Genomic DNA, 14,610 nt, shown 5'->3' with positions numbered 1-14,610 from the left:
AAGTCCACCACCCTAACCACCCTAACCACTAGGCCACTCCTCCACAGTCAAAGCGGTTTACATATATTCTGGTACTTATTTTGTACCAGGGAAACGGCTATCCACTGATATCCAGCGAGGGATAACCGGTTATCCCCTGCTGAATATCCCCAGTTAGGGCTACCACATAGCCAGTTATATCGCCCAATATGTGTGCCTATTTTTAACTGTGTTTCATTTGACCGCTTGACAACCTGGTATGTCTTTGGCCAGTTTAAAGATAACGGCTAAGACATGGCCGATTATCTTTAAACCGGCCAAAAAAACCCTGGATATTCACTGCCAGTCACCAGAAATGGCTCGGCATTGAATATCCTGGCTTAGACCATCGGAGTTAGCCAGTCTAACTCCTGCGGTCTGAATATCGGGCCCAATAAGTTTTAGCAGCCAACATATAACCAGATATACAAAGCCCATCATTGAATATCCAGGAATACAGCCGGTGGCGGACATAAAAATACTGACCACTGCTAAATAAATATTGGCTGGATAGGTTACATGAGAAGTGTCATCAATGGTGCATCCAGTCCAGCATCCTGTCTCCTGTCAGTGACCGTTCTGGATCACTGGAAAGAAATATACCCAACAGATTCTAGTGGAGAGACCCATTCCCTGTTGTACACTCCAATGGTAGTTAAAGGGCCATGTTCCTCCGTCTATCTGTCCACTATTTGCTGATGTACCTGTTCTTAGGAAGCGTATCTAAACCTTTTCTAAAGTACTGACCCTAACCATAGTTTCCAGCAACAACATCCACTGAAAAATCTACTTTCTTAAACTTAATATAACTCTGCTACCAGGAGGTTTCCTGGAGTATTCCCTAGTACTAGTACTATTTGAAAAGGTAAATAACCATTCCCTATATATTCTGTAGCCATAACTAGAACAGAAGTATTTTGCGTATTTGTATAAGAACTGGATTGTCCTGGGTACAGAGAGCAGAGAATCATTTATCCCTTTCTCTTCCAAAAGATTTCTGGAGAATGGTTTCCTTAGCCAGTGGAGCTGATTAAATGAAATAGCCAATGCTTCTGCCCTGTGGTACGGTTTGCTGCACAACCCAAAAGAGTGAATTGCAGAATTCACTGCATCTAAATTACTCCTTAATACATGCTCAGTTTTACTGCTATTGCTGCTTGAATATGGTCCATATTGAATATTTTCATTTGTGTTCCGGTTCCTCTGCGTCTGATCTGCACTGCTGTTCCTCCAAGCTTATGTCCTACAACATATTTGTGGCATTAATGAAATGTTTTTTAAAAAGCATCAGCAGTTTGCATCCAAAGACATCCACTAAAGTAGTTGCTATAATTTAGTATGTGGGCTCATTTCTGTATGAAATCAGGAGTAGATGAATTTGCATGCATTAGGTTACAGGTGTTCGTACTGAATTTTTGACTACCAAGGAGAGCTGGCAAGGGATACCTGACACCCTTTTGCTTATGTGGGAGAACATTTTAAAACAGGATACCTGCATGAGAAGTCCTAAAAGGTGTCTACGTTTAATCTAATTCATAAGGGCAGCATAGGCACCTATGAGGTGTATTTTCAAAGCACCTAGGGGCCCTTTTACTAAGCTGCGTAAGTGTCTAAGCACACCCAACGTGCGCCAAAATAGAGTTACCACCCAGTTACTAAGTGGCTGTTGTAGTAATTTCATTTGTGGCGTGCGTCCAATACGCACAGCTGAAAAATAATTTTTATTATCGGACGTTCGCCAAGTGCATTTGACGCGCGTAGGTCATTACCACCCGGTTACCACGTAAGACGTTACTGCTATGTCAATGGCTGGCGGTAAGGTCGCAGACCCAAAATGGACACGCGGCAATTTTGATTTTGCCGCACGTCCATTTTTGGCAAAAATTTTAAAAGGCCTTTTCACAGGCATGCTGAAAAACAGATCAGCGCGCGCCCAAATCCTGCACTTACACTACCACAAGCCATTTTTCAGCGCACCTTAGTAAAAGGACCCCTTTACACTTACAAAGTTACGTGGTAACCTATGGAACTTTGGGGTCCTAATACTAAGCCGTGGTAAAAAGTGGCTTGTGGTAGGGTAGGCGTGGGTTTTGGGTGCGCACAGAAATATTTTTCAGCGAACATACAAAAAATGCCTTTTTAACATTTTTTCCGAAAATGGACCTGCAGCAAAATCAAAATTGCCACACGTCCATTTTGGGTGTCTGACCTTACCGCCAGCCATAGACCTAGTGGTAAAGAATCTGCGCAGTAACAACCTACACATGTCAGATGCCACTTGGCACACGTCCGCTACGTGCGTCCAAAAATAAATATTTTTCAGACACGCGTAGCGGACGCGTGCCAAAAATGAAATTACCACAAGAGGCACGCGGTAGTCAGGCGGTAAGTTCATTTTGGCATGCGTTGGGGGCACGTAGACGCTTACGTGGCTTAGTAAAAGGAGCCCTTTGTAAGTCTTTGAAAATGAGCCCCATAGTAACCTATGGAAGTTTATAAGTCTAAGGTGCCTTTTACAAAAGGGTTGCTGTGTGGCAACCCAGAACTACTGCTGACCCAACATGGCCACAGCGGTAGTTCCATGATTATTAGCGCGGCAGTAACCCGGTAGTAACTGGGCAGCGCCGTAGGCTGCCCGTTACTGCCAGATTACCACAGGAACCCTTACCGCTACCTCAGTGGGTGGCAGTAAGTGCTCCCCCCCCCCCCCCATGGCCACGCAGTAAATGCAATTTTACCACATAGCCATGTCGATTTTCGGCCTTTTTTACTCACTGCGGTAAAAAGGGCCCTGGCCACAGCAAAAATGGCTGCCGCCACCACCACAGGGTCCTTTTTACCTCAGCTTGGTAAAAGGATCCCTAAGTGCTTTGAAAATGAGCCCCTATGTGTGTTTCGAAAATAGGCTCCCAGATCCAGTCACAACAGTGCATAAATTTATATGTGCTCTGAAGAAAATGAAACAAAAACACATGAAACTCCACTAGATATGTGCACAGTATTTCAAACCCTTAATCTTGCAGTTCATTTAACCTCTCAGTGCTGTGCTTAAGACTTCATGCAAACAAACTCTTTTTAGACGGGAGGAAAAAGCCTCAGACATATGCAGGTGTCTTAAAACTTCCGCCTGTCTGCTTTCATCATTGGCTTTAAAAAACCTCCACATTTTTTTTTATAAACCAAAAAAAACCTCCACATTTTTAATCGTTTTTAATTATTTTCTATCAAATAAAAATGAAAACTTAGTTTGTCAACTCTGTTGAAAAAAATACCCTGACGTTGGCCACCATTTCGTGGTGCCTCAACCATTGCTTCGGGGGTAAAGAATCCAGCGTGCTCTCTTTTTTGACTAAAGCACTTCCAAAATCATTTAAAATGTGGAGGCTGTTTTAAGCCAATGATAGAAGAAGACAGGTGGAAGTTTTAAGACACCTGCCGAAGTCTGAGGCTTTTTCCACCTGTCTAAAAATAGCTTCTTTGCATGAAGTCTTTAAAGCACAACATTGAGAGGTTAAATGAACTGCATAATTAAGGGTTTGAAAATACTGTGCACATATCTAGTGGGGTTCATTTGGTTTTGTTTTATATATACTTTACTCCTTATTTGAAGTTTTTGTGGTTTACATTAAGTGTACATGTGTGTGTGTACCCTGCACACATGCACAGGTATTTTATAAAATATACACATACATTGGAATTCTGTCTCTACTCTGCCCAAACTATGCCAACAGGAATGCCCACATAGAGATCACAGATACGATCGCACAAAAATAAGCCTTACTTGGAGAAAGAATGTATTTCTTTTATCAAACAAGGTAGCCTTGTAATGATTCTCAACCCAATCCTTGGGACACACCAAGCCAGTCTAGGTTTTAAGATATCTACAATGAATATGTATGAGATAAATGTGCATGCACTGGCTCCATTGTGTACAAATCTATCTCATGGATATCAATTGTACTATATTCTTACAACTATGAATTATCTTCAAACATTTATTCTGTATTACAAAACTTTTAAAATCTCATACCCACCAATACATCATTATAGTGCTGTCCACAGACATGTTCCCATTTACAAATTTGTACTAAAGACACAAACTATCAAGCAGCATGTGGCCCTCATACCCTCCCACTCAGAAATATAACCAACTCTCATCATACAGTGAGGTCCATTAATTTGCATCACAAATGTCAGAATGTGACATCTGTCCACACACTGTTCCACAATAAGCACGATGCCAGGTTAACACGGGAGCCCTTACTACCACATCAGTGGGTGGTGGTAAAAGCTCCCCCCCCCTCCATGAAATGGCAGCGCAGCAAGTGGTTAACTTACCGCACAGCCATTTATTTTTGAGGAAAAAGGGTATCCTTTTACGTGCTGCGGTAAGAGTCGTCAGCATGCATCAAAAACACGGGCTGATGCTAGCGCAGGCCCCCTTTTACTTGAGCTTAGTAAAAGGACACCTCAGAGCGCTGTTTATAGAATAGCGTTACGTACGCATTTTTTCAGCGCCCAAATTTACTACTACTACTACTTATCATTTCTATAGCGCTACTAGACGTACGCAGCGCTGTACATTTGAACATGAAGAGACAGTCCCTGCTCGACAGAGCTTACAATCTAATTTGGACAGACAAATAGGACAAACAAGAGATAAGGGAATATTAAAGTGAGGATGATAACATAAGTGTTCTGAACAAGTGAATAAGGGTTAGGAGTTAAAAGCAGCATCAAAAAGGTGGGCTTTTAGCTTAGATTTGAAGACAGCCAGCGATGGAGCTTGACATACCGGCTCAGGAAGTCTATTCCAGGCATATGGTGCAGCAAGATAAAAGGAACAGAGTCTGGAGTTAGCAGTGGAGGAGAAGGGTGCAGATAAGAGAGATTTACCCAGTGAATGGAGTTCCCGGGGAGGAATGTAGGGATAGATGAGAGTGGAGAGGTACTGAGGAGCTGCAGAGTGAATGCACTTATAAGTCAATAAGAGGAGTTTGAACTGTATTCGGAAACGGATAGGAAGCCAGTGAAGTGACTTGAGGAGAGGGCTAATATGAGCATAATGACACTGGCGGAATATTAGTCGTGCAGCAGAATTTTGAACAGATTGAAGAGAAGAGAGATGGCTAAGTGGGAGACCTGTGAGAAGCAAGTTGCAATAGTCTAAGCGAGAGGTGATAAGAGTGAGGATGAGGGTTCTGGTAGTGTGCTCAGAAAGGAAAGGGCGAATTTTGCTGATATTATAAAGAAAGAAACAACAGGTTTTAGCAGTCTGCTGAATATGTGCAGAGAAGGAGAGGGAGGAGTTGAAGATGACCCCAAGGTTACGAGCTGACGAGACAGGAAGGATGAGAGTGTTATTCACAGAAATAGAGAATGGGGGAGGAGGAGAGGTTGGTTTAGGGGGAAAGATAAGAAGCTCAGTCTTGGTCATGTTTAGTTTCAGATGGTGCTGAGACATCCAGGCAGCAACGTCAGACAGGCAGGCTGATACTTTGGCCTGGATTTCGGCTGAGATTTCTGGTGTGGAGAGGTAGATCTGGGAGTCATCAGCGTAAAGGTGATACTGAAAACCATGGGATGAGATCAGAGTACCAAGGGAAGAAGTATAGATGGAGAAAAGAAGAGGTCCCAGGACACATCCCTGAGGTACACCAACTGACAGTGGGATAGAAGTGGAGGAGGATCCGCTAGAGTATACACTAGGCACCATTTACTGAGACCCCCTTTTACTAAGGCATGCTGACGTTTTTAGAGCGCACTAAGATTGGGCTCAAGCTAAATGTTAGAGACACCAATGCATTCCTATGGGCATCTCTAACGTTTAGCGTGTGCCCAATTTTAGCGCACGCTAAAAACGTGAGTGCGCCTTAGTAAAAAGCCCCCTGAATATAGTTCATAATGTGTAGAACTTGCCAGAATAGTGTTATCACAGGGTCTCAATCGCCTTGAAACAAGGTGGACTAATTCTATTTATTTGCTAGTGCACTAATAATGCTGTAGAAGGTTTTTAGGGAAATTAAAATTACAAAATCCCAGCATGGAAAGAGCCAAAATCAGGGCTCTGTCTGGTCTATGGTCTGCAAAGATTTGATGACCATTGCTTTCTCATTTCTGGTGCCAAAGCAATGTTTTGTTCATTCCTGGAGATAAAGAGGTCGACCCCCCTTGTCTGAGATCAGTCTACATGTATACGGAGATAAAGAGGTCGACCGCCTTGTATGAGATCAGTCTACATGTATACAGACTTCTCTGCATACAACAAACCTTGTGATGCTTTGGAATAAGCATGTACTTTGTATGGTCACTCCAATGTTCCTAATAAAAGCAGGGGCAATCAATATACCAATGTTTTGTGTCCCAGTGCTCAAGATTTACTATCTTGCTAAAGATGTAAAAAGACTGGAAGCAGTGCAAAGAAAAGCTACAAAAATGGTATGGGATTTGCAAACCGTACGAGGAGAGACTTGCCGACCTGAACATGTATACCTTGGAGGAAAGGAGAAACAGGGGTGACATGATACAGACGTTCAAATATTTGAAAGGTATTAATCCGCAAACGAACCTTTTCCGGAGACGGGAAGGCTGTAGAACTAGAGGATACGAATTGAGGTTGATGGGCGGCAGACTCAGGAGTAATGTCAGGAGGTATTTTTTCACGGAAAGGGTGATAGATACGTGGAATGCCCTCCCGCGGGAGGTGGTGGAGATGAAATTGGTAATGGAATTTAAACATGCATGGGATAAACACAAAGGAATCCTGTTTAGAAGGAATGGATCTACGGAATCTTAGCAGAGATTGGATGGTGACGCCGGTAATTGGAGAGTAAAACCAGTGCTGGGTGGACTCCTACGGTCTGTGGCCTGATCGTGGCTGAATAGATATGGATGGGCTGGAGTGTAAATTTTGAGGGGCTTCGACACTAGCTTCAAAACTTTTAGTACAGGAACAGTGCTGGGCAGACTTTTACAGTCTGTGCCCTGAGAAAGACAGGGACAAATCAAACTCAGGTATACATATAAAGTATCACATACCATGTAAAATGAGTTTATCTTGTTGGACAGACTGGATGGACCGTTCAGGTCTTTATCTGCCGTCATTTACTATGTTACTATGTTACTATGTTGCTATGTAAGCACTTAAAGTCATCACTACTGACTCTCCCAGAGCAACTTGTTTCACACAGATTTCTTACCCGGTGATTCACTTTAATTTTCATCGGTCCACATTTTATTATTAGCTTCAGTCTTATTATATATATAAAAATCTTATTAATGCTTGTGAAAAAGGCTAATTCAAGTAATATTTAAGAACTTATCTGCAAGGACCCCAATATGGGCACCACTTGGTCAGAAATGCTCACATGAACACAAGGAACTTTGGAAGGCTAAGTGCTTTGAAAATATGCCTCAAAGTCATCAGATCAGGTTAGGTTATATGATGCCTACTACCAGTTTGTTAAAAGAAGCAGCATTTTTATCTGGATTTCTTTTAACAGTAAGGGGCGAACCACATCCGATTCCAAAATAATCCCACTGAGAAACTACATCAAGTTCCTTTATTTCCTCATATACTGCTGATAGAACACATCTAAGCAGTTTACAACATAATCAGATCCAATTAAAATCAATAGAAGGAAAGAACTTTTCAATCATTTAAAGGAGAAAAAAAAGACAGTAAAGAACACTATTGTTTTCTATTCTGCTCTTCAGACAATTGCAACCATGGCCATGATGCCTGAGATAGATGAAACAGATTGAAATTATGTTGAATGCATAGGAGCCAGCTCTGTGGGTGCTGCGGATGCCTGAGTACCCCCAATATTGCAAACTCCTTGACTGTGTCCAAGGAGGGGCAGTTTCCATCGGGTTTAGTTCCCCAATCATTTTGAAAAGTTGGCTGCTATGATTGAATGATTAGTTTATTGTTATTTTAAGGGGTTTCAACGTTAGCTTCAGAACTTAGTACAAGAACAGTGCTGCGCAGACTTTTACGGTCTGTGCCCTGAGAATGGCAAGGACAAATCAAACTCGGGTATACATATAAAGTATCACATACCATGTAAAATGAGTTTATCTTGTTGGACAGACTGGATGGACCGTACAGGTCTTTATCTGCCGTCATTTACTATGTTACTATGTAAAACACTTACTATAGTACCTTTACTAAAATATAGATCAAAGCAATTTACGGACACTAAAACTGAACAAAGAAAAGGAACACCATTAGCCATAGAAACACAAAGAAATAATTCATACCAAAACTGTATAGTTAGTTTAAAAAATAAGTCTTGACAGCAGCCTTCACAAAGCCAGCAGAATACATAAGACCAAATCTGGATTTTATTTCACAAGGCTGTAGCACTACATCCTTGGTTTGCATGAACCACATCTCCGCATTCCTAGTTTCTCTGCCTGAAAGGTTGTCTGTCATCCTGCCGGAAAACAAATATGAAAGGCTTTAATAACTTACTTCATAGTCTAGTTCGTGTCTGGTGCAGGAAAGTGCCCAAGTTTCAGCTTTTTTCAGTAGCAGCTGCCAGAGGAGGAGTTTCGAAACTATATGATTTCTGCAGGATTTGTAATACAGGGATGAAAAAGGAGGAAGTAAAGCAACAATGCAGACTCCTCCCAGTGCTGCAGTAGGAAGGAAAAACAGAGCATCAGGTCCCTTGGCATCTGTTTCATAGCTACACCTGTCCTTTGCATATACTCACAGGAAAATAGAAACCAAAACAAAGACCCACTTTCTCACTAAGGACCTTCCAAGTGCTTTGCAAGCATCTGACAGGGCCAGTGTCTTTATTTTCCAGCCACAGCAGCAAGCAAATTCTTTTGGCATTCATATATCCCTGCAGACAGAATTAATACCATTTATGCTAATATAAGCAAAAGGAGATTTGCCAGGAAAGAATATTTCAAAACAGCTAAATGCATCTGTTTCTCAGTGTAATTACTAATTGTTTCATCATGGACTGAGAGATGTGAACGATCTTTATTCTATGGAGTAATATTCATGTGACATGCTTGTTTCACCATGTTTAGGACACTGTTCCAGGGCTTGTGTTAGACATTTATTTAAAGCGGAGTGAACAGACTGAGATCTGTGCAGCCCTCGGGTCTAAATTCTGCAGTAGAATTGGCTATTTTTCTTTGATTTATTTTGTTTCCTTTTCATCCCACATGCCTATTTAGTTTAGTATTCAGTATAAAAGCATTACTTTGAAATAAGATATCTTGGTTGATTGATGGGCAAATATATAGCACCACTGGTGATGTGCTGATGTCAGTAGGGAATAAAAATGGCAGAAGTCAGTTAAAGGTTTGTGAACAGAGCGCCGGGTTTTGATACCAAATGGTAACTAAGCCTTTTAAAAGTTTTAAAAGATTTAATAATCTGTTTTTTTTGTGTGTGTGTTTGTAGCACTGCATCCCTGATGAAGCCTGAGAATGAAATGGGCCCCATTGGGAAAAGATAAGTGTGCTGTATGCTACATATAAAGCTTGTGTTGTTGATTCTCAATATGTTTACACAGTTACAGGTAAAATCAATAATAAAGAATTTTTGAAAGGGTTTTTATGGCCGATGATAGGTTGGGGTCTAGTGGATACAGCTCTAATTGAGCACTATTTGAGCATTCTACAGACTGGTCCGTAGGGTGCTGTATTACCATGGAATTCTGAGGCCATTTCCCTTTCTTCTTTTTTTCTATTTTTCTTTATAATATTGTTAAGCAGGTGATTGGATATCGGCTTTAACATCCACTTTGAGTGGAGGTTAGACATTTATTTAAAACATTTCTAAACCACTCTACCCGGTAGTCCTAGGTGGGGATGGGATGACTTCCCTATGAGGAAAGGCTAAAGCGGCTAGGGCTCTTCAGCTTGGAGAAAAAACAGCTGAAGAGAGATATGATAGAGGTCTATAAAATAATGAGTGGAGTGGAACGGGTAGACATGAATCGCTTGTTTACTCTTGCCAAAAATACTAGGGGGCACGCAGTGAAGCTACAAGTAGTAAATTTAAAACAAATCAGAAAAAACTTTTCTTCACTCAACGTGTAATTAAACTCTGGAATTCGTTGCCAGAGACTGTAGTAAAAGCAGTTAGCTTGGCAGGGTTTAAAAAAGGTTTGGATGGCTTCCTAAAGGAAAAGTCCACAGACCATTATTAAAATGGACTTGGGGAAAATCCACTGCTTATTTCTAGGATAAGCAGCATAAAATGTGTTGTGCTGTTTTGGGATCTTACCAGGTACTTGTGACCTGGATTGCCACTGTTGGAAACAGGATGCTGGGCTTGATGGACCTTTGGTCAAAAACATTAAAACATCAATAGCAAATATAGACACAAATCAAAAACAGTCCAGTTCATCTTCGCCATAACTAAATACAAATGACAGTGGAGCAGGGAACAGCAATAAAAACAAAATATTTTTAACTGATTCCTGAATTGTAAAATTGAGATGGCACCTAGGGCAGAAGTTGGGCCAAAAGCCTACCAGCAGACTGTGCTTCTTCAACTTTGGGCAGGCTTTTGGGGCCCGTTGTGGCACAGAGGCCCAGAGCATTTGCCCTGATTGCACCTCTACAACTCCAGCCCTGCACTGTTCGGGGATGCTGCTCTCTTGACAGGGCAAAAGTTCTTCCATGAGGAGCAAATGTTCACTGTAAGCTGTGTTCCTGTGGAAGTTCAAATGATTCTGGAAGGCCCTTGACCTCATTGCTGTCTGGAAGCAGCAGGGATTGGTGTGGGTACAGCAGAAGAAGCTCTGGATTCTTACATGTCTTTTCTGAGATTTAAAGAAGATCAGTTGAGGGCGCAAGCTGTGGCGTAGCCACAGGTGGGCTTGGGTGGGCCAGGGTCCACCCATTTATGGCTCAGGCCCACCCAACAGTAGCATATGTTTAGTGGTAACTGGTGGGAATCCCAAGCTCCGCCAGCTGAAGATTTCCCCCTGATGGTAATGAAAATGCTACTCTCCACAACACTGGCACCTGCGCATGCTCAGTTTTCAGTGCATGCCTGCTGCCAAGATGGAAAGAAGCGTTTGCCCACCAGCTGAGATAATTTTTTTTTTTTTGGGGGGGGGGGGAGAGAACACTTGGTGCCTACCCAATTCTTGCCTAGGCCCACCCAAAATCTGTTGTCTGGCTATGCCCCTGGGCGCAAGACTAGATCTTTGCAATTATTCTAGAAAAATGCAATCGTATGGAGATGACTGATAGTAAGATAGAGCACAGATGGAAAATTGCAAACAGAAATTGACATTTGCACACGTTGAATAGAAGCTTGTTCCAAGATACACTGGGCCACCTTTAAGAGAACATAAGAATAGCTATACTGGGTCAGACCAGTGGTCCATCTAGCCCATTAATCTCCTTCCAACAGTGGCCAATCCAGGTCACAAGTACCTGGCAGAATCCCAATTAGTAGCAACATTTCACAAGTACATAGCAGAAACCCAATTAGTAACAACATGAAGGGATCAATATTGAACACATTTTAACCTGGCAGGAAAGGCCCCCGCCCAGTTGCACTGGCTGGTCCTGCCGCTATTATTCAGCAGTATATAACCAGATAGAGCCGCAGCACTTTCTGAGGGAGCAGTTAGGGTGGACCCAAAAGATATCTGCATACAGCCAATATTCAGTGCAACTGCACAGATAAACATTCCAGGCAAGTAGAACCACACAAACAGCAGTCCGAAATTGCCCAGCACTCAAGCAGTTTTAATGACAGGAGGCAGCATGAGCCTATCTGGCCCATTATGTGGGCTGAAGCCAGTAGGCGGAGCTTGTTGCCCTATCAATTGCATTGTTTTAGGTGTACCAAGATGGCAGCAGCTGCATTGGGGAGAATTAAAACCTCCTTGGGTGGAGTGGGTGGAGACTGGCTTTAGCCTTGTGACATCATGCCATCTCCTGTCATCTTTGCCAGCCAGCAGCACTAAATATCAGTCGTACCCAGATAACTTCCGATAGCTGCAAAACACTCAGATATTCAGTGCCGGAATCCAGATAGGGGTTAGGACTGAATATCCGGCCCAATTCAGCTCATGGCATTCAGCACTGTTAAAAGCACTGACTGCCATGGGCAATTTTTTTTTTTTAACCTAATTCAGGTTCTTGTGTGCCAGTGTAGTTTCCCTTCTCCATTGGACCTCAGTGAATCAATTGTTTATTGTATTCTTGATATACAACCTTTCTGTGGTGGAACCAAAGCAGTTTGCTTATTATATACAGGTACTTTCTCTGTCCCTAATGGGCCTAAAATCTAAGTTTTGTACCTGGGACTATGGAGGGTTAAGTGACTCACCCAGGGTCACAAAGAGCTGCAGTGGGAAGCAAGCTCAGTTCCCCTGGTTTTCAGTCCTCTGCACTAGTCAATAGGATACTTCTCTACTCTGAAGATAAGTCCTTGGAAAGAGAAAAGACTTTGGAGAAGGGCATGGTGGCCTTGGGTAACTTCTATGCCACAATCTTTCCTGTCTCCCTTCTATTGGAATACACTTGCTTAACAAAGTGTGGTATATAGATTTTGCTGTATTAAGAATGATCATATAGATTCAGTCAACATCTTGGCATTTAAAGCAGAGACTGCAGGGCCGCCGAGAGGGGGGCAAAATTCCACGGGCCCAGCGTCCAAGGGGAGACCTGGGCCCAGCGCAGGAAAGCTTCTTCCCGCCTGTTTCCGGGATGGTTCTCTCTCCTGCTCCTGCTGTGTGTCACCCAGGACCTGGATGATTGCATTAACGCAACATCACATTAATGCAATCATCCGGGTCCTGGGCGGCACGCAGCAGGAGCAGGAGAAGACAACAGCAGTCGGTAAGGGGGCGGGGGCGGTGCAAGTTGGTGCGGCAGCGGCAGCCCAAGTGGGGGGAGGGGGCACAGTGGTCCAGTCCTGCCCCGGGCCTGGCTGGGTCTCTCAGCGGCCCTGAGAGGCTGTATAGTTACACTATAATCAAATACTATTCATAGACTAGTACCCTGGTAACTTTCCAAAGTGGCAGGATTCCTAGGATTTAGCTGGCATGAGAACTGTAGGACAGGAGTCAGGAGGGGCCAGTTCTTCATTTGTTGTTGCCTCAGTGGGTGTCCTCATGTTTGACCAAGCAGGGCCGCCGAGAGACTGAGCCAGACCCAGGGAAGGGCTGCAGCTGCCGCCCTCCCCCCAGGACCGCCGCATGGCCGGAGCTCAAAGTGGGGGGGGCACATTTTGTCCCACCTCCCTGCCCCCCCCCCCCCCCCACTGCAACTCCACATATCTTGGCTGGCGGGGGTCCCCAAGCCCTGCCAGCAGAAGCCTTCCTCCAGCGCTGTTCTTTGCCGCATTGCCTGCCCTGCGGCATGCGCAACATGAGGGGAAAAGCAGCCGCAGGGCAGGCAATGCGGCAAAGAACAGCACTGGAGGAAGGCTTCTGCAGCTAAACCAGAGGCCCTAAAGCACTGTGTCTGCTCCTCTGCAGCCTCTAAGGGGAGCCCGGCATCGGAGTTTTCTCTCTCCTGCTCCTGTTGGGACATGATCGCCCGGGTCCTGTCAGGAGCAGGAAAGAGACAGACCCCAGCACTGGGCTGCCCTTGGAGGCCAGGCCCCAGAGAATCTTGCCCCCCCCCCCCCCCCTCACAGCAGCCCTGTGACCAAGTGCAGCAGATCAAGGTAAGAAGTTGATATTGGCTCTTATTTCTACTCCAAAACATTACACTCTCTACCAAATCACAGTACAGAGTCATAATTTATCTGTAGTGATGATTCACTTAGAGATGAGCTATGAACAAATTAAAACACCCATGAATTACAGATGTTGCCCATCCCATCCGTTTGTAAGCAGTATATCAATTTAGGTACTAACTCATCTAATCAAATTTCACAGACCCATATAGAAATAACATGGCTACTTCTACCATCATGACCCAAAAAGTATTGAAATCAGTCTGGGATGAAATTTCACAAGGTGCAGGGGCGTAGCTATGGGTGGGCCTGGGTGGGCCCGAGACCCACCCTAACTATCCCCAATCCAACATCCCTCGCTGTCTTTCCTCCTGAGGATCTGGGTCCAGCCGTCCAGGAGTGTTGCCTGCCTCTTTCTGCTCTTCCCCGCCGCTGCCACAGTGCCTGCAGCTCTCTTTATTGGGCTGTCGCTGGCAGCGATTCACACAGGCATTTCCTCCTGCTGCGTCCATCCGGCCCGAGCATAAACAGGAAGTTGTATCAGAGAGGGCTGGATGGACGCGGCAGAGGGAAATGCCTGTGTGAATCGCTGCAGCGACAGCCCAAAAAAGAGAGCTTCAGGCACTGTGGCAGCAACGAGGAGGAGCAGAAAGAGGCAGGGAGCACTCCTGGATGGGCGGACCTAGACCCGCGAGAGGAAAGGCAGCAAGGGATGTTGGATTGGAGCAGGCTAGATTGGGGGAAGGCAGAAGTTCTGGATTTGTGGGGGGAGGTGGGAGGTTGGAGGGAAGGGACAGTGCTGCTGCCATATTTGTGGGAGGAAAGGGACTGGAGGGAAGGGAGAGAGCTGCTGGATGTGGGAGGAAGAGGAGGAGGGGATCTGTATGGAAGGGAGAGAGCTGCTGGACTTGGGA

At 44.2% G+C, this 14,610-nt stretch overlaps 1 protein-coding gene across 3 annotated transcripts in view; it reads right to left on the bottom strand.

Moving 5' to 3' along the window:
• Positions 1-8,582, bottom strand: part of ATP8B3 (ATPase phospholipid transporting 8B3) — a 153,412-nt gene extending 144,830 nt beyond the window's left edge. For all 3 annotated transcript variants that reach the window (XM_030218590.1, XM_030218591.1, XM_030218592.1), the window contains exon 1: positions 8,495-8,582. In XM_030218590.1, the coding sequence (XP_030074450.1) occupies positions 8,495-8,499 (5 nt within the window). In that variant the 5' untranslated portion in view covers positions 8,500-8,582. The remainder of the gene's footprint in view (positions 1-8,494) is intronic.
• Between the last annotated feature and the right edge of the window lie 6,028 nt (positions 8,583-14,610).

Source organism: Microcaecilia unicolor, chromosome 11 (assembly GCF_901765095.1).
Source record: "Microcaecilia unicolor chromosome 11, aMicUni1.1, whole genome shotgun sequence".
In the NCBI taxonomy this organism is placed as follows: Eukaryota; Metazoa; Chordata; class Amphibia; order Gymnophiona; family Siphonopidae; genus Microcaecilia; species Microcaecilia unicolor.
This window is presented reverse-complemented; position numbering and strand designations above follow the sequence as displayed.